The sequence below is a fragment of the Muntiacus reevesi genome, chromosome 2 (assembly GCF_963930625.1).
Source record: "Muntiacus reevesi chromosome 2, mMunRee1.1, whole genome shotgun sequence".
NCBI lineage: Eukaryota > Metazoa > Chordata > Mammalia > Artiodactyla > Cervidae > Muntiacus > Muntiacus reevesi.
In genome coordinates this window covers 277,271,358-277,297,455 of record NC_089250.1, presented here as the reverse complement: position 1 = coordinate 277,297,455, position 26,098 = coordinate 277,271,358, and the positions used below count along the sequence as shown (strand labels likewise).

The window sequence follows — 26,098 nt, the reverse complement described above, 5'->3', positions numbered from 1 at the left end:
TCATTGCTCTGATTAATGTTTAATGATTCCGTGTTAATGATTTAATGATTCCACAGGAAACAGAACTTCATGGTATGCATAGCTCTTCTTCCTACAGCCCCCAGAATTCCCTTGGGACGCACAGAAGCCCCACATTCCTTAAAGCAGCAGTGCAAGAATTACTTTTTTAGAACCTTTATTTTTTTGCTTTTTTAAAATTCAAGTGTAGTTGATTTACAATGGTGTGTCCATTTCTGCAGTACTGCAAAGTGATTCGGTGGTATGTATACATATACATTCCTTTTAATGTTATTTTCTATAAAAATTACTTTTTTTTTTTTTGTACTATTTTTTTTTAATTTTTCTTCCTAACCTTAACTTCCTCCTAGATAGTTCCTCTAGCCCAAGTGGCACAGAGGGCGCACTGGGGGAGGACTCTGAGCTCAGAGTCGCCAGGAAGGCAGGCAACCTGGGGGCTGGCAGTGTTGGGGGAGGGGTCAGATCTTGCCAATCTTCTTCACAGCTCCTGGCGGAGAGTTCCCTAACAAAGTCAGGGTCTGGGGTTCACTCTGGTAGGAGCTAGAACCCCAGATGTGTACCAGAGTCATATTCATGGGAGAGTCAGACTGGACTTCATCTGAAGACTGTGAGCGGCTTTGGTTTAACAGGAGGGCACCCAGCTAGATGCCGCAGTCTGGCAACAAGAAAAGGGAAGTATTTCCGACTTATGTCACTTACCTCCCTAGGACAAGTGACCCCACACAGACAGGGATGGATGTCAGGGAGCAAGGCTGGGGGTTTTTTGTTTTCTTTTTATAAAGGTGAAATTCATGTAACATAAAATTTTACCATTTTAAGGTGAACAACTCAGTGGCATTTAGTACACTTTGTTATGAAACCACCACCTCTACCTAGTTGCAAAACATTTTCATCACTGCAAAATTAGGAAAAAAAAATCAATCAATTCAGTAATTGCCCTGATGCTAGGAAAGGTTGAAGGCACCAGGAGAAGGTGGGTACCAGAGGATGAGATGGTTGGACGGCATCACCAACTCAATGAACATGAATCTGAGCAAACTCCAGGAGACAGTGAAGGACAGGGAACCGTGGTGTGCTGCAGTCCATGGGGTTGCAGAGAGTCAGACACGACTGAGCAACTGACCAACAAGAATCTTACTTGCCTCAACCCCTGCCAACCACCAGTATGTCTTCTGTCTCTATGGATTTAACTATCCAAATCTTCAGGATAAGCTTAGGACTTTGGACTTTTTTTCTAATATAAAGGCAAGTCATTAACATGTTGGTTATAATTATTATTATATTCAAAGGGGAAAGAACAGAGTACCCAAGAGCCTGAAAGCCTCAGGTACAATCCAAGAAACAAAAAGATTTTTTTCAGACTGTAGCTTAAGACAGTGTTGGTTGTTTGGGGATAACCAGAAAGGGAAAAAACCTCAGGAACTGATTCACTTTGCTGCATACCAGAAACTAACACAACACTGTAGATTAACTATATGTCAATAAAATTTTTTTTAAAAAAGCACAAGGCAGGTGGGCAAGGGGGACACATGGGAGAGTTTGGGGCAGAGGATGGATTGGGTCAGCTGCGAGAGGGGGTAATGTCAGAAGTCAACCCTCAGTGGGGAAAAGAGAGGGTGGGACAAATTGAGAGAGCAGCCCTGAAACACGCATCCTACCACGTGTGAAATAGATAGCCAGTGGGAATTTGCTATGTGATGCAGGGAGCTCAAAGTGGTGCTCTGCGACAGCTAGAGGCGTGGGAGGTGGGAGGGAGGTTCAAGAGGGAGGGGACGTGGACACCTGTGGCTGATTCCTGCTGATGTACGGCAGAGACCAACACAACGTCGTAAAGCAATTTTCCTCCAATTAAAAATAAATTTTAAAAAATTAGTCCATCTGGAGGGACTTCCCTGGTGGTCTAGTGGTTAAGACTCTTCCTTCCAATGGAGGGGGCGTGGGTTCAATCCCTGGTTATAAAACTATAATCCCCCCCCCAAAAAAAAGCTATAATCCCCGCATGCCTCGCAGTCCAGCCAAAAAAATAAAGGCAATGAGCAAGACAACAGTGAGGAGACTGTGGCTCTCACAGTCCACTCTCTCTAGGTCCCCTCCCAACTCGCACGACCAATCTCTTAAACGCAACCAAGCCTGGGAGTCTAGTGATGGAAGCCTCTGTTGTGACCATCTGGTCGACCCCTCTCCTGCCGACCCTGTGGTTTCTGGGTCTGCGGGAGGGGTGGGAGCGGCCTGTGTGCAGCTCTGATCCGGTGCATCATCATCAGAGGTTTCCTCCGACTGTGCCAGTCTTCTGCCAGAAGCCCCACCAGGAGAATTAGAAGCACAGCCCCAAGGCATATCCGGGCCAGATTGCCCTTGGTGTAGCGCTGGAGGGCAAGACCTGGAGGAACAAGAAGAGACAGGAACAGATGATAAAAGCCCAGCTCCAAGGGGACTTCCCTGGTGGTCCAGGGGTTAAGACTTCACTTTCCATTGCCAGGGGTGCAGGTTTGATCCCTGGTTGGGGAGCTAACGATCCTTCGCAAGCCAAAAAACCAAAATGTATAACAGAAGCAATGCAGTGAAGACTTTAAAAGTGGTCCATATCCAAAAAAATAATGATAATTGTCAGGAAGCATTTAACAAGAGGCTTCCTGTGTGCTCTTTTGCATCTGTCAGGAACCCTCTGGCCTTTATTAATTCCTGAGAGAGGCACACCTTTCCCCGGGCTGAGGAATCCAGGCATTTCTCATTACAGTGATAAGTACCCTCCTCCTTTTAATGAGCCAAATGGTAAAAGGTGATTGTTTGCAACTCTCTTTTTGATAGGGATCATCTTATGTTTTGTAAGTCTGGAATTTTAATCTTTATCTTTGCTGAGAATAACTACCTTATATATGCCCACACCTTGTTGATTAAAACACCTTTGCTCCATCAGAGCTTGGGTCCCCGTGTCTTTCTTTTTCTCTCTACCTCTCTATTTCTGACTAATTCCCTGGAGCGCGGAGGCCCGCTGAGCTCACTTTCTTGCCCAGGCTTCTAAGACCCTCTCGAGAAGGCGCACTGTGCCTTCACCCCCTCGACAGGGCGCCTGGTGCCTACGTGCAGCAGCGCGAGCCCTAAGAATAGGACTTTATGGGCTTTCCGCGTAAACCAGGGGATATCAGCCTCTTTCTCTCTCTTACTTTCTATTGTCGACTCCAGATCACCAGGTTCCGGTCCATTAAGGGGCCAACAGATAATGATCTTGGGACTTCCCTGGTGGTCCAGTGGTTAAAATCTGCCTTTCAATGCAGGGGACGCAGGCTGGATCCCTGGTCAGGGGACTAAGGTCCCACATGCCACAAGCCTGTGAGGCTTGACTACTGAGTCCAAGCACCACAAGTAGAGAGAAAACCACGTGTCACACCAAAGATGCCTTAAGCTGCAACTAAGACCCAGCCCAGTCAAAAGTAAAAATTATAAATAAATAGAAAAAAAATCTTTAAAAAAAAAAAAAAAAGGAAAAAGCTCATCTCCAGGACCCACTCCAAGTCACATATTGAGTTGTTATAGCCAAACTTTTCATCTGAAAACCTATTACTCTCTGCTAGCCAGAAAAGCTATGACAAACCTAGACAGCATATTAAAAAACAGAGACATTACTTTGCCAACAAAGGTTTGTCTAGTCAAATCTATGGTTTTCCCAGGAGTCATGTATGGATATGAGAGTTGGACCATAAAGAAAGCTGAGTGCTGAAGAACTGATCCTTTTGAACTGTGGTGTTGGAGAAGACTCTTGAGAGTCCTTGGACTGCAAGGAGATCAAACCAGTCAATCCTAAAGGAAATCAACCCAGTCATTGGGAGGACTGATGCTGAAACTGAAACTCCAATACTTTGGCCACCTGATGCGAAGAACTAACTCATTAGAAAAGATCCTGATGCTGGGAAAGATTGAGGGCAAGAGGAGAAGGGAACAACAGAGGACAAGACGGTTGGATGGCATCACCAAACCCATGGACAGGAGTTTGAGCAAACTCCAGGAGATGGCAAAGGACAGTGAAGCCTGGCATGCTGCAGTCCACGGGGTTGCAAAGAGTCAGACACAATTAAGAATAACAAGCTAGGATGCCAACCTCTTTCCTCGAGGATTCCTCTCATCCTGACCAAGTATCAGGACTAGATAAGCCCCATTCTTTGAGTAGCACGTCTTGCACTCACCCCCTCACAGCCCTCTGATACAACTTCTCCCCACACACAGACACTCCCTGGTTGTTTGGCTGATTGTGGAAGAGGAGACTGTCATAAAGGGTAGGACAGAGATGAAATTTCCCTTCCTCTGACCTTTGAGATAATCTCCACCTTCACACTGGTCTTTGCCCAATTCTGAGCTCCATTTGCTAACACTACCCCTCCCCTTCTTGGCTGACATATCAGAACCCAAGACCAGAGAGACGCAGCTTCTTCGCTGGGAAAGCAGCCAGTTTGGGGTAAAGACATGGGCTAGAGGGGGAAGGAAGTTGGTCCAGAGAAGGACACTTACTCACCAGTTGGAGGGTCCGACTCCTTTGGAAGGACAGTGATATTCCTAGAAGCTTCTGGGAATCAAAAAGGATAATGTAAAGAGGTGGAACCATCTCTTCTACCCCTGTTTCTACCCCCAATTCTGAACAGCTGCATTGAGAAGCAGAATTCCAGGTTTATAAGAAGAGTGTAAACTACAAAGGGCTTCTCTGATAGCTCAGTGGTTTAGAAAAAAAAATGCCTGCCAATGCAGGAGACACGAGTTCAATTCCTGGGTTGGAAAGATCCCCTGGAGGGTGAAATGCCAACCCATACCAGTATTCTCGCCTGAGAAATCCCATGGACAGTGGAGCCTGGCCAGCTACAGTCCATGGGGTTGCAAAGAGTCAGACATGACTGAGCAAGTAAACAACGTGAACTGCAGAGTCAGAGTGTTCGGATTTGAACCTCAAACTCATCACTTATTAGATGTGGATAGAGTGATAATGTTAGTCACTCAGCCATGTCTGACTCTTTGCGACCCCATGGACTGTAGCTCATGAGGCTCCTCTGTGCATGGAATTCTCCAGGCAAGAATACTGGAGTGGGTTGCCATTGCCTTCTCCAGGGGATCTTCCCAAGCCAGGGATTGAACTCAGGTCTCCTGCATTACAAGTAGATTCTTTACCATCTGGCAAATGACTTAATACCTATGGGTCAGTTTTACCAATCCTCCTGAGAGTGACTGGGAACCAAGAAGGGTTTTAAACATAGGATGGGGAAGAATCTCCTCAGGGTCTTAGAAAGAACCTGCCAGCATCAGGAACCTAAAGAAAGTGTGTGGACCCCATGGAGAGCGCTAACGAATCCTCAGGGAATCTGCCAAGGTTTTCTGTCTTGAAGGAAAAGGAGACTCTCCCTGGGGAAGCCAAGGGCAAACAGCACAGCAGCATGAGGGAAACATAAGTGCAGTGGACTGGAGGGTGGACTGTGTCCAGAAAACTCCGATCTGGGTGGGGTTGAAGCTGGGCCTGGAAGCAATGGGAACAAGCCTACACACATGGGTCAGAGCCAAGTTGGACGAGCACACGAAAGGGATTTCCCTGGGGGTCCAGTGGTTCCGACTCTGCACTTCCAACGCAGAGGCCGCGAGTTTGATCCCCGTTTGATCCCATACAGTACAGCCAACAAATTAAAAAAAAAAAAAAAAAACAACTCAGAACTTACTACCCGCGTAGAAAAGTTCTTGTGGCAACACAGTAAGTGACAGAAAGCCCAAAAGAAAAAGCAGAACATCACACTGCTGGGGATGGGAGGGAGGCTCCAGAGGGAGGGGACATACGTATATCTGATCCACGTTGTTGTACAGAAGAAACCAACAGGTCATTGTAAAGCAATTGTCCCTCAATGAAAAGTAAATTTAGAAAAGGAGAAGAAGAGCGCCGTGTAGGGATAAGTAATGGCGTCCCCCTGGTAGCCTCGGTGCCGCCATCTTGGAAGCAGCCACTTACCCAGAATGCTCCTCTGCCCCCAAGCTCAGAGCCCATCTCCACCCCAGCCTCGCCCTCAAACCAGCGACTTTCGCGGCAAGAGTCAGGTGGTTCTGAGAAGCAGACTGAAAGCGGACAGCCTCAGATGACGGAAGCGCGAGCTCCGAGTGCCTGGTTACTCACGCGTTGTGGTGGCTTCGTTCACAACCGAGTGCTTCAGTTTCCTGGAGGCCTCTGTGAATTCTAAGCAGAGGATTATAAGAAAGTCAGGTCTGTTCATTTAGGCCCTACTCCCCTTACCCCTTCAGCTATCCCATCTCCCTGGAGCTCATTTCTCTACCACACACCGCACACACACAGAGGAAAGGCAAACTCAGAAAGCCCAAGATCGACCATCTTCAGTTTCTGAGTGGCTTCCTGAGAAATGGCTCCATTCATCCGCTGATGGACATTGGGTTATGTCCACATTGGGGCTATTGTGAATTCTGTTACTGTATGAACATTCACATACAAGCTTCTGTGTAAATACACTTTTTTAAAAAAATTTTTCTTTAGTGTATATACTGAGGGTAGGGGCTTTCCTGTTGGTTCAGCTGTAAAGAATCTACCTGCAATGCAGGAGACCTGGGTTTGATCCCTGGTCCAGAAAGATCACACATACTGTCGAGCAACTAAGCCTTTGTGCTACAACTATTGAGCCTGTGCTCTGGAGCCCAGGAGCAGCAACTACTGAAGCCCACATGCTCTAGAGCCTGTGCTCTGAAACAAGAGAAGCCACCACAATAAGAAGAGCATGTATCACAACTAGAGGGTAGCCTCTGCTCTCCACAACTAGAAAAAAAGCCCATTCAATAATGAAGACCCAGCACAGCCAAGAACAAATAATTTTTTTAATTTTTTTTTAAAAAGGAAACACTATTGATTCATGCAACAACTTGGAAAAATCTCAAGGGTATTATGATCAGTTCAGTTCAGTCACTCAGTCGAGTCCAACTCTTTGCGACCCCATGGACTGCAGATGCCAGGCTTCCCTGTCCATCACCAACTCTCAGAGCTTGCTCAAACTCACGTCCATGGAGTATTATGATGGGGGGGGGGGGGGCGGAAAAACAACCTCAAAAAGTTCCATGCTGCATGATTCCATTTATATGTAACAGTCTCAAAATGATGAAATTAAATCTAGGAAGAACAAATTAGCCACGAGTTAGGGATCATGTGAGAGGAGGGGTGTCTATAAAGGGAGGGACCATGAGAAATATCTTTGTGAGGATGGAATAGCATTTTTTGTTTTTTTCTCTTGGGACAGTATTTTGAATGCAGTGGTAGTTATAGGAATCTGTGTAATAAATCGACATAGAACTATACATATATATTGTGCCAATGTCAGATTTCTGGTTTTTCTGTTGTACTGTAATTATGTAAGAAGATCCCCTGGAGAAGGAAATGGAACCCATTCCAGTATTCAAGTAAATTGAGAAATCTAGACAAATAGGAGAAGAATAATGGGGTTCCTGTGCCTTTATACCACTGACACAGGGTGAATGTTCCAAAACCTACCTGTTATGGTGGAAGGTGGCTCCGTGGGTAGCCAGCTGGGGGTCACAGAGGTCCCTGAGAAATCAGAAAAATAAGAGAGAGAAATCTGTGCACTGTTAGGTGTGGTTCCTGAGCAAACCCAGTTTCCTCACCTAGAAAATAAAAATACAGATGCTTCCATCACTGGACTGTGGTGAGTCTTAAACAGCATTTGAAAGGCACACCTAGCACATTCTGGGGCTAATTAATGACGATCCCTGTAGCTGCCTTCCCTGCTTTCCAAACTTCAATCCTGTGCCTTCTTCTGGATCCCTGTGACCTGCCGTCTTACAGATACTGGGAACAAAAGTGGCTTTTGTCTCCTGAGCACCAGACGAGGAGGCAGAAACCATGGACTAGGTCCGGAGAAGGACAGGCATCCTATGTGGGGAGAAATGGGAACTGCCTAGGGAACAAATCAGACCCCTCCTTCTCCCACTACCCCTGCTATCTGCTTGTTTACCCAGACCAATCACAAAGCATTCTTCATGGCATTCAAATTAAAACAATATTAAAAATTTCTTTTTCCTGGCTTTCACTTTCTCCAAGCTTCCACTGCAGGGGATGCAAGCTCAGTCCCTGATTAGGGAACCAAGATCCCACATGCCAAGAGGTGCAGCCAAAAAAAAAAGAAAAAATACATAAACTAAAATTTTTAAATAAAAATAGTTGATTAATTAATTAACGTAAAAAAGTGGATATATGTATATGTGTGTGTGTGTGTATAACTCATTCACTTTGCTGTACACCCAAAGTTAACACCATATTGTAAATCAACCATGTGCGTGTGTGCTAAGTCACTTCAGTTGTGTCCATCTCTTTGCAACCCAGTGGACTGTAGCCCACCAGGCTTCTGTGTCCATGGGGATTCTCCAAGCAAGAATACTGGAGTGGGTTGCCATGCCCTCCTCCAGGGGATCTTCCCAACCCAGGGATCGAACCTGAGTCTCTTATATCTCCTGCATTAGTAGGCAGGTTCTTTACCACTAGCACCACACTAGCTGGGAATCCCTGTAAATCAACTATACTCCAATACAAATTTTTTAAAAATAAAATCTTGGGCTGGGGAGACCATCCTGGATGATCTGGGTAGGTCCAATTACAAGGGTCCTTAAAAGCCTAGGAGTGAAGCAGGAAAGTGGAAAAGTCAGAGAGAAAGAGAAAGATTAGAAAATGCTATGAAACTGGCTTTGATGATGAAGGAAGGGACCGTGGGAGCCAAGAAATACAGGTGATTCTAGAAGCTGGAAAAGGCACCAGAAATGAATTCTCCCCTCAAGTTTCCAGAAGGAAGGCTGGCTGACACCTTGGTTTTATCCCTGCAGGACCCATTTCAGACTTCTGACTTCCAAAACTGTAAGGTAATACATTTGTGAAATTTAAGCCAGCGAACTTGTGGTCACTTGTTACAGCAGCACCCAGACACTCAAATACCCTCCAAAGCCTCCAACTTCTCATGCTCCCTCCCCTGGAAACTTCCATCAGGGACTGCCAAGGCTGGAGAAAAGGTTTTGTCTCTACCCCTGACCTGTGACCACAAGCTCCAGGGGGTCGCTGGGGGCTGACCACAGGTACGGATATGCGCTGGAAAAGCTATAGCATCGGTAGATTCCGCTGTGGGTGGCAGTCACCGTGACGATGGGGAAGTCTGCCCGGTACCACCTCTCTGGTGACTTGAAGGGCCTGGTGTCCCCCTCCTTGTAGAGAGCAAATTGGTCATAACCATACTGGCTCTGACAGCGTAGAGTCACGGTCATTCCTGCGGACACCGCCGTGCTGGGCTGGGCTGACAGCGAAGGCTTGGGGGAAGTTCCTGGGAAAGGAGAGAAATTTAGGATTAAAGATGGTGGCCACTGTGGAAAATAGTATGGAGGTTCCTCAGAAAACTAAAACTAGAATTACCGTATGATCCAGCAATCCCTCTCCTGGACACACATCCAGGCAAAACTCTAACTCGAAAAGATACATGCACCCCTGTGTTCACAGCAACAATATTCACAAGAGCTAAGACATGGAGACAACCTAAATATGCATCGACAGAGGAACGGATAAAGAAGATGCGGTCCATGTATATGATGGAATACCACATAGCCACCAAAAAGAATGAAATAATGCCATTTGCAACAACATGCCATGGGCAACTAGAGATGATCATACTAGGTGAAGTCAGTCAGACAGAGAAAGACAAGTCACATATGATATCAGTTATATGTGGGATCTAAAATATGACACAAATGAACCCATCTGTGAAACAGAAACAGACTCATGGACGCAGAGCACAGTCTGGTGGTTGCCAAGAGGGAGAGGGCTGGGGGAGGCATGGAGTGGGAGGTCGGGGTTAGCAGGTATAAGTGTGTATATGTAGGGTGGATAAACAGCAAGGTTCTACCACTGTATAGCACAGAGAACTATATTCGATACCCTATGATAAACCATAATGGAAAAATATTTCTCTAAAAAAAAAAATATATATATATATATATATATAACTGGAGCACTTTGCTGCACAGCAGAAATTAACAGCATTGTAAATCAACTATATTTCAATTGAAAAATACTAAAACTGGGGGAGAAGGGGAGAGCAAGAGAAGGTGGTTAAGACTCCATCTTTCCATTGAAGGGGCCAGGTGGTTGGACCCTTGAATGAAAAACTAAGATCCCACATGCCTCAAGGATGTGGCCACAAAATAAATATTTTTTAAGGCATAAACGTGGCTAGAGGGGTGCACATTTTTTCCTCTCGTGTCAGGCTTGGATGTGACTTGGAATGACAATCTAGGAATTTGTCTTTATTTAAAATTGTACTATTGTGAACACCTGGATTTTTTGCATTGATTTGTGGGGGTTTTTAATATTGCATTAACATATTATTTATGTGGGTTACTGAGTTTTGGGCACTTTCCCTAAATTTGGCAGTCAAGGCCAGCGTCTTGCTTGCCCCACCCTAATCCCAAGATCCCCACCCCCCACCCTCATCCCAGGACTTTGGGTTTAGGGTCTTCATCACCCCCCACTCTCACCCTCTTGGCCCCGGGAACAGAGGACCACGGAGCCCTGAGCCTAAATGTCTAGCCACGCCCACCCCCAGTTACCAGTAGCAACCAGCTCCAGCTGGCTGCTGGGAGGGGACCAGTGCATCCCTATTTGATAGGAGCAGCGGTAGCGGCCGGCTTGGTCTCTTTCCATCGCCGAGATGATGATCTCCGCCTGGTCAAAATACCTCCCAGATTTCAGCTTCTCCAGGCGGTACAGCTCTGCACCCGGAGGCCCCTGGCAGCGAATGGTCACCGGCATCCCCAGGGGCACGAGGGAGCTGGGCAGGGCCTGGAGGGAGGGCTTGGACAGAGGACCTGGAAGCGAAGCACATCCAGGGGAGCTCAGCTTCCGACAGAGCCCTCCGGTCCTGGGCTGTCCCCCAGCTCCTGCCCTCTTGTTGGCTGAACCAGAAGACGGATCTGGACTCACCTTCCTGAGCGCATATCACCTGGCCCAGACACAGCCCTGGGGAAAGAGCAAGGGACCAGTCACCAGGACCTCATCCTCGTGTGAACCCACACCTCCTGTGTGCTGCACACTGAGAAGACAAACTTGCATGCTTTTTTTTTTTTTAATTGGGGATATAGTTGAGAGTCCCTTGGACAGCGAGGAGATCCAACCAGTCCATCCTAAAGGAAATCAGTCCTGAATATTCACTGGAAGAACTGATGCTGAAGCTGAATACTTTGGCCATCAGATGCGAAGAACTGACTCATTTGAAAAGACCCTGATGCCTGGAAAGATTGAAGGCAGGAGGAGAAGGGGACGACAGAGGATGAGATGGTTGGATGGCATCACTGACTCAATGGACATGAGTTTGGGTAAATTCCGGGAGCTGGTGATGGACAGGGAGACCTGGTGTGCTGCAATCCCTGGGGTCCTAAAGAGTCGGAGTCGCCGGAACGACTGAACGGAACTGAACTGATAGTTGATTAACAACTTTGTGTTAGTTTCGAGTGTTCCCCTTCTTTAGTCTTTATTGTGTGTGTGTGTCATTTTTTTTTCAAAGATACACAAGCACATGATCGAAGTGAAAGAAGGCAACCTGGGGCGTCTCTGGTGGCCCAGTGACCGGGAGTCTGCCCTCCCAGTGCAGGGGCCCAGCTTCGACCCCTGCTCAGGGAACTAAGATCCCACAAGCCCTGTGGCATGGCCAGTCAGTAAAAATTAAAAAACCAACACAGGGCTCCCAGTTAAATTTGAATTTCAGATAAACAACAAATAATTTTTTTTTTTTTTTGCACAGTAGATCCCATGAGGTCCATAGTCCTGCAACTGGCAGGAGGCAGATTTAAACACTGGCAGCACATTTTTGCAGTAAAGCATGTGGATTTGGTGCAAACATTGCTTAGTTTGTATTTGAGCTTGTCACTGTGTGACCTTGAACAAGTTACTTAACCCCTCTGGGCCTGTGTTCTCACCTGTGAGATGGGAATAATAGGAGGCCCTGCTTCATCACGCCATCATGGGGATTAAATGAGTGTCTTTTTAGAAACACAGAGGAGGGCTTCCCTGGTGGCTCAGGGGTAAAGAATCTGCCTGCCAGTGCAGGAGACGCGGGTTCGATCCCTGATGCGGGAAGATCCCACGTGCCCATGAGCAACTGAGTCGGAGCTCAACAACTACCGAGCCCGTGCTCTAGAGCCCGGTGCTTCGACTACTGAGCCCAGGAGCTGCGACTGCTGAAGCCTGCAGACCCCTAGCGTATGCCCACCATAGGATGCCACCGCAATGAGGAGCCTCTGCACCGCAAGCAGAGGAGAGGAGCCCCCATCGCCACAGCTAGAGAAAGCCCGCACGCAGCAGCAAAGACCCCGCACAGCCAAAAATGAAATAAAAGCACAGAAGATGCACGTGTGAGAGCTCCATGAGCTCTCTCAAGGATGGATAAAGGCGTGAGTGACAGGGCAGTTTGTCTTCACAGTACGCACTCTTATCCCTGATAACACAACCGGTCTCCCTTCCTGCTTAGACCCGGGAGCCTCTGTCCTTTTCCGTGATAAAATTCCTTTGAAGAAATAAGGAAATCATGTGCAGACGTGCCCAGAATAGAGCTTGATAAGGAGGAGACTGTAAAAAAATGCATCTGAGTCTCCCCACCAGTCCTATTACAGGAGACCCTTACTCCGGCATTGTGAGATGACTGACAAATAAAAATCTTACATATCCAAGGTGTATGGCGTGATGACCTGTGAAATAATTACCACAATCAAGCTAGTTAACTCACCCGTCACCTCACATAATTAAATATCTTTGGCGGTATTTTTTTGGTGAGAAATCTAAATCTACTCTTTTGGCAAATTTCAGGTACGTGCTATAAAATGGTTAGCTATTGTCACCATGTTATGACTTAAGCCCCCAGGACTGATTTCATCTTATAAGTGGAAGTCTGTACCTTTTGACCACATCATCTACCTCTCCATTACCCCCACCTCCACCCTCAACCACCTGTCCCCAACTGGCAATCACCAAGCTACTCTCTGCTTTTGTGGGTTCGACTTTTTGAGACTCCATGTATAAGTAAGATCCTGCAATATTTGTTTATCTGGCTTATATCGCTTAGCATAATACCCTCAAGGTCCAATCACATTGTCACAAACAGCAAAATTGTTGGCACCAGAACCATAAGGGATTTTGACAAGGTAAATCTATAATCTAGCACTGATATCAAATACACCTCAAACAAAATTAAAAATTATAGTACTCTATAGTAATAGAGTACAAGAAACGCTACTCAGTATTTTGTAATAACCTCTAAGGGAAAAGAACCTGAATATATATTATATATGTGTGTGGTTATATATATGATATATATAATATATATGTGTGATTCACTTTGTTGTACACCTGAAACTAACACAACATTGTAAATCAACTAGACTTTAATTAATTAATTAATTAGTAACAAAACAATATGGTGCAGCGGAAGAAGGTTGCATGCAGCCCAACACTCTGAGACCTGTATTGATTTCTCGACCCAGCCACGAATAAACTAGAATAATTCATACAAGCAGCCTCCCCCTGGGTCCCAGTTTTCCCACCCAACAAATAAGTGAGGTGGTGCTTGTAGGTCACCTCTTGCCCTGAAAGTTACCTCCTGCCCTGGTGCAATTAAAAAAAAAACACTTCTTTGTCTCCTAGCCCTCTGCCTGTCCCTCAGCAGTTTCCAGAATGACTCACCAAGGCAGAAGAGGGCAGCCAGGGCCGGGGACATGGTTCCTCGCCCGCCCTGAGCCCTGCAGCCCAGGAGGGACGCCTTGGGTGGGGGCGGGAGCCGGACACAGGGTGCGATGGCGGCGTGAAGGGCCCGCTCCGCCCTCCCGCGTCAGCCTGGCTTTCCCTAGGTGGCACTCATCGTGCCGGAGCCGTCCCCTCCGTAGTGTGACTTGCACACAAGCTCCGAGGAGCCTGGCTTATCTGCTGCCGCCAGCCCAGGGTCCCAGCGAGTCTGCCTCGTGAGGCATCGTCTGTGTTCTGCTGCTTCCGGCAGCCCCTACATTCATTAGGGGCTCAGAGATCAACACCCCAATGGGTGAGTGAAATCCATAGAGTCAGAAAGTACGTTGGGACTTCCCTGGTGGTCCAGTGGCTAAGACTCTGAGCTCCCAATGCAGGAGAACCCCGGGTTCCACCCCTGATCAGGAAACTAGACCCCACGTGCCGCAACCAAGACCTGATACAGCCAAATAAATTAACGTCTTAAAAAGAAAGGGGAAAAATACATTGGTAGGGCTTCCCTGCTGGCTAGTGGGAAAGAATCTGCCTGCCAGTGCAGAAGTGGTTCTTCAGTCGATCAGCCATATCCGACTCTTTGCGACCCCATGGACTGCAGCACACCAGGCCTCCCTGTCCTTCACTATCTCCCAGAGCTTCCTCAAACTCATGTCCATTGAGTCGGTGATACCATCCAACCATCTCATCCTCTGTCTCCCCCTTCTCCTCCTACCCTCAATCTTTCCCAGCATCAGGGTCTTTTCCAATGAGTTGGCTGTTTCTATCAGGTGGCCAAATTATCGGAGCTTCAGCTTCAGCATCAGTCCTTCCAATGAATACTCAGAGTTGATTTCCTTGAGGATTGACTGGTTTGATCTCCTTGCAGTCCAAGGGACTCTCAAGAGTCTTCTCCAGGACTCTTGTTATCGCTTGGCCCATCCAGACAATCCAGGATGGTCTTCCTCCTTTGAAGTCAACTGTTAGGAACTTGAACCCATCATCCACCTTGCTCCCCCTTTGCCATATAAAGTAGAAGTTTCTGTGGATTAGGATGTAAACACCTTGGGGGGCACCCACTTTTCTGCTGACCACACTGTTCTTTTCAAAATCATTAAGCAAAAATTCTTTCTGCTTAAATTAAGAAGAATCAGCTTCACCAGGGTTGTTTGCAAGCAAATCAACTGAAAAGAACAGATTTTTAAAAGCACAAAGTCCCCACTATCTGCTTTCAAAAAAAAAAAATGGGGCTGTGTTAGCAAGAAGAGGGGTTGGAATTCAGAGTCTGAATCCACAGCCCACTCTCTTTCTGGGAGAGGGTTATAGGTCCAAATGTCCGTGAGAACCTCTGACCGCACGGAGATTTGTCTGTTACGGACGTGCAAGCAACCTGCGGCTCACAGCTGATGCTAACCACAAACCTTCACAACCAACATCCGCTTCCTTTCTGAAACTGAGAAACCCCGAAGACCACAAGCGTTGAGTCACATGTCAGCTTCACCCTCAGCTGCTTCTCTGAAGGCTTTGAGGTGGTTCACAAACCCAGGTACCACCTTCAGACGGACAGAAGACCATCAAACCGATCTACAATAAGACGGGGCAAAACAAAACTCAAACGTGCAGAAGGAGCCCAGAGAGCAGACGGTGACAAAGTCATGCACGGACCCGCCGTGGACGGGGTGCTTGGGTGGGCTCTTCACCACGGGAGACCAGGCCGGGGTCACATCCTTCATGCTGCCCTTTGGGGCTCAGGAGCTGTGTCGGGATGGTTTGGGCTGCCGATCTCGGTACCTGAAGGGGTTAAGCTGAACTGACGTGTGCACACGACCGTCTGTAAAGTAGATGGCTAGTGGGAAGCCACTGTGTAGAGAGGGAGCTCAGCTCAGCACTCTGTGATGAGCCAGAGGGCGGGATGGGGGTGGAGGGAGGCTCCGGAGGGAGGGGTATTTGTATATCTGATTCAGGTTGCTGTCCAGCACAAACTAACACCCCATTGTAAAGCAATTATATTCCAATTTTTTTAAAAGGGTTTAAGCTGAGCTGACCTTCACCCCAGGCAAAACCGAGAAGGAATTCCATTTCACAGAAGTACAAGCCCAGGGGCGTGGCAGGCTTTGGGTTCTGCAACATCCTGAGGATTCCTCCTGCAAGGCGGGAGTGGATAATTACTGACATCACCCAGAGGCAGGACTCTGTGGCCGGTTGAAACGAGGTGCTTCCCCTAAAAAGTACGCCCAGCCCTCCCCCCGTACCTCTGAACGGAGCCTATTCGGAAAAGGAGTTTTTTAAGATTGTTTTTGATGTGGAGCACTTTTAAAGTCTTTATTAAGTTTGTTACGATATTGCTTCTGTTTTTTGTGTTCTGGTTTTTTGGCCCCGAGGTATGTGGGGTCTTAGCTCCCTGACCAGGGATCAACTTCCCACCCCCTGCGTTGGAAAGTGAAGTCCTAACCACTGGACGCCAGGGGAGCACCCAGAAAAAGGCTTTTGCAGATGTAATTAAGGATCTCGAGATGAGACTGTCCTAGATTATTTGGGCGGAGCCTAGCTCCAACAAGTGTCCTCAAAAGAGAAGACAGACAGCAGAGGAGATGAGGGGAGGCGGGCAGAGACACGGACCACGCCGCCCCAACTGAGGAGTGGCTGGAGCCCCAGAAGTTGCAAAAGACACAAGCCTCCGAGAGTGTGTTCCCCCACCTCACCCCCGCCCCCGGCTCTGACAACTTGAATTTGGGCTTCCGGCCTCAAGTCAGTCCTAAGGAAATCAACCCCAGATATTCTTTGGAAGGACTGATGCTGAAGCTCCAATACTTTGGCCACCTGATGCGAAGAGCTGACTCATTGAAAAAGGCCCTGATGCTGGGAAGGATTGAGGGCGGGAGGAGAAGGGGACGACAGAGGATGAGATGGTTGGACGGCATCACTGACTCGATGGACATGAGTTTGAGAAAACTCTGGGAGCTGGTGAAGGACAGGGAGGCCTGATGTGCCGCAGTCCATGGGGTCACAAAGAGTTGGAAACGACTTAGCGACTGAACAAGTCATCAAGGTGATGGTATTTGTTACAGAGGTTGGAGGAACCTAATGCAATCTCTTTGGTAGAAGGTCAGGAGGTGGCTACCACAGCCAGTTTGGGCCACTTGTTTTCATGTGTGTGTGTGTGTGTTTTCCAGTGAGGGAGAGAAAAGTGCTTCTCTTTTGTTCGTCTAATTAGGCTGTCTTAAGTCCTGCTCTCATTTTGTGTGCATGCTAAGCTGCTTCAGTCATGTCAGACTCTCTGCAACCCCATGAACTGTAGCACGCCAGGCCTCCCTGTCCATCACCAACTCCCAGAGCTTGCTCAGAGTCATGTCCATTGAGTCAGTGATGCCATCCAACCGTCTCATCCTCTGTCGTCCCCTTCTCCTCCTGCCTTCAATCTTTCCCAGCATCAGGGTCTTTTCTAACGAGTCAGTTCTTCACATCAGCTGGCCAAAGTGTTGGAGCTTCAGCTTCATCATCAGTCCTTCCAATGAACTGATTTCCTTGAGGACTGACTGGTTTGATCTTGCCGTCCAAAGGACTCTCAAGAGTCTTCTCCAGCATTATAAAGAGGTATCTGTGTACCCAAGTCTATATTTCCCTCTTAGTCCCTGAATGATGTAACCCAACAGTTGTTGACTGGGGGTGATTCTGTCCCCTCCCCAGGGGCAGCCGGCAACGTCTGAAGACATTTTCTGGTTGTCCCACAATCGGATGGGGCATCATGCTAGTGACATCTAGTGGTTAATGCATAGGACAGCTCTCTCCTCCTCCACTGCAGCAAAGAATCACCTGGTCCAAATGAACCTATTTACAGAACGGAAATACTCACATAGAAACCAAATATGCGGTTACCAAAGGGGCTAGCAGGTGGTGGGGGGAGATGAGCTGGGAGTTTGGGATCAACATATACTTACTGCCATCTATAAGACAGGCAAACAGGGACCTCCCCGGCGGTCCAGTGGTTAGGACGCCACGCTCCCCACGCTCCCACTGCAGGTGGCGCAGGTTGGATCGGGGAGCTAAGATCCCACATGTCACACAGTGCAGCCAGAAAAGAGGGAGGAATTACAATAAAAAATAGGGGAACAAGAAGGAGCTACTGGACAGCGCAGGGGACTGGACTCAATGTCTGTGTCAACAGTAACCTATAAGGGAGAAGAGGCTGGAAAAGAATAACTGTGTGTATATAAAGGAATATATACGTGCATAACTGAATTGCTGTGCCTACACCTGAAACTAATACAACACTAATATATATCTTATTATATATATTATATATATATCATATTATATATGATATAATAATGATTCATAATATAATGTATATTTTATATATATAATTCATAATATAATATATGAATAATAATATATCGTATTATATATCATAGTAAATAACTATGAAAAAGTGAAAGTGTCAGTCACTTGGTCCCCTCGGAAACTTTTCAATCCCATGGACTGTAGGTGCCAGGCTCCTCTGTTCATGGGATTCTGCAGGCAAGAATACTGGAGTCAGGAAGGGTGGTTGCGTGCTCGCTTCCGCAACACATATACTAAAAATAGGAAGGGTGCCTGCGGGGGTTGTCAGGAAAAGGAACTCAACCGCAAAGAAAAAAAGATCACTGGAGTGGTTTGCCATGCCCTTCTCCAGGAGAGCTTCCTGATCAGGGATCAAACCGCGGTCTCCTTCATTGCAGGCAGATTCTTTACCACTGAGTCACCAGGATCCTTCAACTACACACACACACATATATATGCTTTATATGTTTAATTACATCTATAATTATAACTGAAAGTAAAGAATCGCCCCCCAAGGCTGGCGCGTCCCGGCCCCGCCCCTACAGTCTGCGGTCAGGGCTCTGCTAGGCTCATTCCAGCCACGCCCATCTTTCCTGCTCACACTTTCTGGGTGAAATGCAGGCTCTTTTCCTCATCAGAGCTTCAGGGCTGAGTGTATTGCTTTTGCTCTGTGTTGATTTCTGACCCACGTCACTGCTCCAAAGAAAAGTTCACCGAAACCACCCATCACAGAGATCTGTCAGGTGATACTCTGTATGAGCACCTTGTTCAAAACACGTCTCCAGGTGTCCATGCATTTTACCCTGTAGAGAATCTAACTTGGTAATAACGCCCCGTTCTCCCTTCCTGAAGCCCTGATAACTCCCAGTGTAGTTTCCGTCTCTATGATCTGGCCTGTTCTCGGTATTTCTTACAATTGGAATCATACTGTGTATATGTGGTCTTTTGTGTTTGCTTATGTTACTTGCCTGGTGGTTCAGATGGTAAAGAATCTGCCTGCAATGCAAGAGATCTGGGTTCGATCCCTGGGTTGGGAAGATCCTCTGGAGCAGGAAGTGACAACCCACCCCAATATTCCTGCCTGGAGAATCCTGTGGACAGAGTAGCCTGGTGGGCTACAGTCCGTGGGGACACAGAGAGTCGGACAGAACTGAGCATATCTCTCTATCTAGGTGATTCCTCGTTGTAGCTTTGATTTGCATTTCAATAAGATGTCAGAATGTGCAGGCTTTTCATGTGTGCTGGGAGCCAACACATGAGACCCTACCCCTAAAAAGGCCATAGGGGAGAAAACCTGATGGGCAAGGAGAATCAGGTTTTCAGGGGTTTCGAAAAGGCCAGCTCACAAGATCCCACGCATGACAAGGTCACGAGGAGAAAGCCTGACAGGCAAGGCAGATCAGGTTTTCAGGGATTTCGAAAAGCTGCTCCCGGCGCTCACCTTAAAGATGATATCTGTCTTTCTGATGCCTGCCTCAATGGACTACTCCCTAATTTCTCTGACACAGGCAGGAAGGCCTTCCCCGATCTCCTCCCAAATAAGAATCAATTTAGAACTTTAATCAATAAGTTTCCCAGGTGGTGGTATTTTATGAGATTATTCAGGGTGAAAGGAGTGTTTTAATTCAAACTCCTTTGCTGGTAGTTTGTTAGCCAAACGCATTTATGTGCTTGGTACTAATATGCATGATTGCTTATAATATCCTAATCATAAAGTAGCATAGAGAACCTGATTATATAAAAGCCCTAATAGACATAGAGCCTTTTTAAGGGGTAAAGGAGTCCTATTAGAAAACACAAGAAAAAATATTCTATAGGTGGTTATTGGGTTGAGATTTGCTTGCTGTGTTTTGCTTGCTGTATTTTTGCCTTTAATGTGCTAAGGTTGTGTTATAAAAACCATTGTTAATATAGTTAAAGATCTAGAGAAATAAGAACTTAGCCCTAGGGTGGTAACAATGAGATGGTTGTTAATTGTCTGCCAGGAGTAGTAGGCAGAAGCTGCCTCACTGAAGCCGCAGAGTCTGTATGGGGTAAACTTCTTAGATAAACACAACTGACAACTTTTGCAGAAAGATTAATTTTTGTATTAACAAGAATATAATTCTACTTTGTACTATTTCCCTATGACCCTGTTACCTTTCAGTTAAGGTCACCATAAAAATGGAAAATAGGTTTACAATCACCTGAGCTGCATAAAATGTTAATAGCCCCAAGGCCAGAAGATCATGTGCTAAGAATTACTATAGAATTAGAAAGCAAAAAACATCCTGCTTTTCCTAAAAAACAAAATGATGTAACACTAATCCTGTGTAATCATGAGTAAGCATCTTGTACCTTGAAAATGTTCTGTAAAAGGGTATAAAACCAGCTGCCAAAAAGTAAAACACAGACTTGGCCCTATCAAGGCTGCTCTCACGTGTCTTCTCTCTCTCTCGCCGACGCCGTTCATCCTGAGGATACCTCCTGGATCCTGCCGAGGCTGGACCCCAGCACATGAGATTTTTTAAAAAACAGTGTGAGTAAAAGTGACTTCTGGAGCTTGGCCTCTTGACCATCTGCCCTGTTTTGAACACTTCTTCCAGGACCTGCCCAAGGACATCTGTTGAGGACAGGGGTTTTCACTTACATCCCCGCAGGCCTGGTGAGGACGCGTCCATCAGCATAGGTTTTTGCTGTTACAAACGCAGCCAGAATTCAATAGCATCTCTTCACGCTCCGCTGGTGTTTTTGGTTTCGGTTTTGGTAATTGAGCATTTATTTTCTATTGAAGTAGAGTTGATTCCCGAGGTGTTTGTTTTAGATGTACAAGAACTTGGTTTAGTTATACACAAACACATATCTATTTGGGGGAAGGGGGTCTTTTCCGAAATAGGTAATGTCAGTGTGTTCAAGAGTTCCCAGTGCTACTCCTGTAGGTTCTTTTGGATGATCTGACAATAATTAGTGTGTATTTACTTAATCCCACCCTCTTAATGTCCCCCTTCCCCTACCATTTTTTTAATCATCATAACTTGGTTTTCTAAGTCTGAGTCTATCTATATATCAGTTTATTTGGATGAATTAATGAATTCCATGCTTAAGTGATACGTCATTTCTCCTTCCCTCTCTAACTGATATCACGCAGCGTGATAATCTCTCAGTCCAACCACGCTGCTTCCAAAGCATTTCGCCCCTCTTTTGGATGGCCGAGTGCATGCCCACGTCTGGATGGACCAGTTACTCTTTTTCTCTCTGTTGATGGACACTTTGGTTTGATGCTCTGTCTAAAATATTGTGAATAGTGGTGTCCTCAAAATAGCAGTGCGTGTATCCCTTTAAGTTATGCATTTCTCCGGAACTGAGGCTAGAGGCGGGTTTGCCCCTGAAGGTGGTAGCTCAGTGCTTTTATGGTGTCTCCATACTGTCTCCTTCCGCGGGCACCCACCCATTTACATCCCCACCCACAGAGGGGGAGGACTCTTTCTGCCCACCCTGGGCAGCACTTTATCTCTGTAGATCTTCTGGAAGACGGCCATTCTAAGGGGTGTCAGCAGATACTTCATTGCCGTTTTGGTTGACATTTCTCTAACAGTCATCCTGAGCACCTCTTCATGGGCTTTATGGCCATCTCAGTGCCTTCTTTGGACAAACGTCCACTTAGGCCTTTGGCCCATTTTCGTATTGGGTTGATTGCTTCTTGGGTTGGGAAGATCCCCTGGAGAAGGAAATGGCAACCCACTCCAGTATTCTTGCCTGGAGAATCCCATAGACGGAGGAGCCTGGCAGGCTTTATAGTACACAGGGTCGCAAGGGTTGGACACGACTTAGCGACTAAACCACCACCACCGCATGAACTGTTTGCGTGTTTTGGAATGAACTGCTTGCTGTTTAAGTTCATTTGCAAACATTTTCCCCCCATTTTGAGGGTTTTCTTTTCCTTTCATTTAAGGTTTCCATTGCCATGCAAAAGGTTTTGATGATAATAGGGGCCCTTTCATTCAGTTTTATTTTTCATTATTCTAAGAGTGGATCCAGAAAGAACTTGTTGTGATTTTTATCAAAGCCTGTTCTGCTATTATTAATATATTTTTCTCAAGAGGGTTAGAGTAATTGTCCCCCCTCTAGCTCTTTAACTGGTCTGGAGTTTCTTTTTCTGTAATTGGTTAGGGAGTGGGGTAACTTCATTGACTTTTCACCTGTTAAGGAACCCCACTCTGTCCTCTATCCTGACTGTTCACAATTTACATTCCCAGCATCAGTGTAGGAGGGATCCCTTTTCTCCACAACCTCTCCACTCTGTATTGTTTCTAGACTTTTAAACAAAGGCCATTCTGACCCGTGTGAGCTGATAGCTCCTTGCAGTTTTGATTTGCATTTCTGTAATAATTAGTGAAGCCATGTCTGACTCGCAACCCCACAGACTATACAGTCCATGGAATCTTCCAGGCCAGAATACTGGAGTGGGTAGCCTTTCCCTTCTCCAGGGGGATCTTTCCAAACCAGGGATCAAACCCAGGTCTCCTGCCTTGCAGGCAGATTCTTTGCCAGCTGAGCCATAAGGGAAGCCCCAATAATTAGTGATGCTAAGGTTTTTTCTTCTTTTTCATGGGCTTTATGTCCATATGTATGCCTTCTTTAGAGAAATATCCATTTAGAACTTTGACCCATTTTTCTATTGGGTTCCTTGTATCTTTGATAATGAGCTCATGAGCTGTTTGCCTGTTTGGGAGATGAATTCCTTGTGGGCATCTTCATTTGCAGACATTTCTTTCCCATTCTGAGGGTTACCTTTTTCTTCCAGTGAGGTTTTCCCTACTGTCTATACGCTTTTCAGGTCACCTGGTCCCTCCTGTTGACTTTTGTTTTATTTTTCTTTCCTCACGTAGGAAGTCACCCAAAAGGAAATTGCCGCAATACATGTCAAACTGCATGTTGTCTACATTTCCACCAAGGGTTAAAGAGTCATCATTCTTCCATTTCGCCCTTTAATTGATTGGAGTTTCTTGTGGGGAGGAAGTGCGGTGACTTCAATCACTTTTTATTATTTAAAGAACCTCCTACCTGACCTCCATCCTGCCTGTTGACTATCGACATTGACAGCATCAGTGTAGGAGGGATCTCCTTTCTCCACAATCTCTCCAGCACTTACTGTTTGTACACTTTCTGACAAAGGCCATTTAACCAGTGTGAGGTGATGCCTTTCTGCAGTTTTGATTTGGGTTTCTCTAAGATTTCATGATGTGGAGGCTGTTCATGTGATTTTTAAAAAAAAAAAAAAACGGTGTGAATAAAACTGACCTCTGGAGATTGGCCTCCGGACTGTCTGCTCTGTTTTAAATTCTTTTTCCAGGACCTAACCGAGGGCATTATTTGAGGACGGGTGTTTTTTCCTTACATTCGCGCAGGCCTTTGCCAAGAAAGGCCCATCTAGTCAAAGCTATGGTTTTTCCAGTGGTCATGTATGGGTGTGAGAGTTGGACTATAAAGAAAGCTGAGCCCTGAAGAATTGATGCTTTTGAGCTGTGGTGTTGGAGAAGACTCTTGAGAGTCCCTTGGGCTGCAAGGAGATCCAACCAGTCCATCCTAAAGGAGATCAACCCTGAATATTCAATGGAAGGACTGATGCTGAAGCTGAAACTCCAATACTTTGGCCACCTGATGCGAAGAACTGCCTCAATGGAAAAGACCCTGATGCTGGGAAAGATTGAAGGCGGGAGGAGAAGGGGATGACAGAGGATGAGATGCTTGGATGGCATCACCGACTTCTGGACATGAGTTTGAGTGAACTCCGGGAGTTGGTGATGAACAGGGAGGCCTGGCGTGCTGCAGTCCATGGGGTCTCAAAAAATGGGACACGACTGAGCAACTGAATTGACTGACCCAGGCCTGCCTGGTATCGAGTGCCCCGCTGCGGATGTTTTCCCGTTGTTGTTACCAAAAGTGGCCACAAGGCAGCAGAATTTCTCCATGCTCCACGTGACAGTGACGAAAGTCACTCAGTCACGTCTGCCTCTCTGCGACCCCACGGACTGCAGCCCGCCAGGCTCCTCTGTCCGTGGGATCCTCCAGGCAAGGATACTGGAGTGGGTTGCCGTTCCCTTCTCCAGAGAAGCGAGTACAAGGAGCCGGGCGCGGGGCGATGCGCGGCCCCGGAAACCCACGAAGTGAGGAAGAGGGGAGGCGATCACCGGGGCCGACCGCCCCGCCCGCGCACGTGGGTCCACGAGGGGCGCAGCGCGCCGCGGCGGCGAACGAGGGGCGACCCCCGCCGCGGGCCCGCCCTCCTGGCCGCCCGGGAGCGGGCCCGGGGACACCGGCCCGGGGACCCGACCCGCGCTCGGGCGAGCGCACCGGCGCGGGGCGCGGCGGGGGCACCCGCACTCCCCGCGCCCAGCAACGGCGGCGGAGCGGACAGACGGCGGCGACGGGCAACCAGCGGGGCCGGGCGGGCGGGGAAGCGAGACGCACCGGGGCGCGGCCCGGATCGGCGGACGGGCGGACGGACCGAGAGGGGCATAGACGGCGCGCGCCACCGCGAGGGGCCCCGGGCCGTTGGAAACCATCCGGACGCGAGTCGGCCGGCGGCCCCAGCTCCCGCGGCGCCCAGGACTCCGGCCGGCCTCCCCAGCCCCGGGCCGCTCGCGGCGCTCGCGCCCGCCGCCCCAACCCGCAGCGCCGCGGGGGCCCGGGAGAACGCTCTCCCGCCGGGCCCAGCTCCCCGCGGCCCCCCGCCCGGGGACGCCCGCGGCACGGAGGCCGGGGACGACACCCACGGCCCCGGACAGGCGGGCACCCGACGGGCAGCGAGGGCCGAGGACAGGGCCCCGAGAGAGCGACACGACGGGGCCGGCAGGACAGCAAGCGCGGGCCCCACCGCCACACGCGGGGGCGCTCCCGGGACGCCGGCCACCCCGGAGCCCCCACGCCCCGGCCCCGCCGCCCGGCCCGCGCGCAGCGGAGGGGCCCGGCCACCGTCCCGGCAGATCGGCCATCAAGTCCGACCCCAAGGCTCACGTCGAGGGAGGCGGCCCAACCACCGGCCGCGACTCGGGGCGAGAGCAGGCGCCCTCATGCTCCACGCTTCGGGGGAATTGAGTTTTTCTTTTCCTTTGGATTACAGTCGGTGTCTGTTGCTCTGTTTGTTTTAGGGTGACAGGAACTTGATCCAGGTCTATATAGAGGTGCATCTGTTCTGTTCTTTTCAGGGGTCTTTCCCAGACCGGCTCTTTGAGCGTCTTCAGTAGACTGCCCTGGCTTTTTGGATTATCTCCTTGCTATCTAGTAGAGTGTGTGTGTTGAGGAGGGCGTGGCGGCCGCTCCGGTGCTCTTGCCTGGAGAGTCCATGGACTGCGGAGCCTGGTGGGCTGCGGTCCTCAGGGTCGCAGAGTCGGCCACGGCTGACCACAGCACAGCGTGTATGTCAACCCAGCCTCTAAATGGCTCCCTTCCCTTCCCTTTGTTGAAATAATCACTGGTGGGCTTTATTAGTCTGTGAGCCTCCTTCTGGTTATGAATTTGTTCATTTGAAAGAATTTATACGTTCCACATTAAGTAACATAATATTTCTCTCTCTCTCTCTCGCTCTCTGACTTTTCTTAGTAGGATAAATCTCTGGGCCCATCCATGCTGCCCTTAATGACATTTTTGTTGCTGTCTTTGATGGCTGAGTGTATTCCAGTGTCTAGATGGACCAGTGACTCTTCATCTCTCTATTGATGGACATGTGGTTGATGCTATGTCTTGGAATTTGTGAATTGGGCTGCCATGAAATAAGGGAGTAAGTGTTATTTTAAATTCTGATTGTATCGGGATCTAAGGCAAGGGGTGGGCTTGCCTCATAAGGTGGCAACTATACTTACTGCTTTAAGGAATCTCCACACTGTTTTCCTTCCTGGCTGCACCCACCCAGTTACATCCCCGCCCACAGTGTCGGAGGATTCCCCATTCCCCATACCCTCGGCAGCTATTAATCTTCGTAGATCTTTTGGAAGATGCCCATTCTGA

General features: G+C 47.9%; 2 protein-coding genes across 2 annotated transcripts; one reads left to right on the top strand and one right to left on the bottom strand.

Moving 5' to 3' along the window:
• Nucleotides 1–2,156: 2,156 nt before the first annotated feature.
• GP6 (glycoprotein VI platelet) lies at nt 2,157–13,796 on the bottom strand. The gene is made up of 8 exons (XM_065919481.1): nt 13,763–13,796; nt 11,012–11,047; nt 10,639–10,896; nt 9,075–9,359; nt 7,529–7,582; nt 6,155–6,214; nt 4,526–4,576; nt 2,157–2,398 (listed from the first exon to the last, which is right to left on the bottom strand). Exons 1-8 carry the CDS (start codon nt 13,794–13,796, stop codon nt 2,157–2,159), a joined length of 1,020 nt encoding a protein of 339 aa, XP_065775553.1.
• Nucleotides 13,797–24,233: 10,437 nt separating this feature from the next.
• LOC136157664 (basic salivary proline-rich protein 3-like) lies at nt 24,234–25,247 on the top strand. The gene has a single exon (XM_065919480.1). It carries the CDS (start codon nt 24,234–24,236, stop codon nt 25,245–25,247), a length of 1,014 nt encoding a protein of 337 aa, XP_065775552.1.
• The last annotated feature ends 851 nt before the right edge of the window (nt 25,248–26,098 follow it).

What these genes read in the sequence shown, in the direction of transcription:
- GP6 (XM_065919481.1), bottom strand. Translation starts at nt 13,796, where the DNA reads ATGTCCCCGGCCCTGGCTGCCCTCTTCTGCCTTG. An exon ending in GGCTGCCCTCTTCTGCCTTG is followed by an intron (nt 11,048 to 13,762) that starts GTGAGTCATTCT and finishes CTCTTTCCCCAG; the next exon opens with GGCTGTGTCTGGGCCAGGTG. An exon ending in GCCACCTTCCACCATAACAG is followed by an intron (nt 6,215 to 7,528) that starts GTAGGTTTTGGA and finishes TCCTCTGCTTAG; the next exon opens with AATTCACAGAGGCCTCCAGG.
- LOC136157664 (XM_065919480.1), top strand. Translation starts at nt 24,234, where the DNA reads ATGCGCGGCCCCGGAAACCCACGAAGTGAGGAAGAGGGGAGGCGATCA.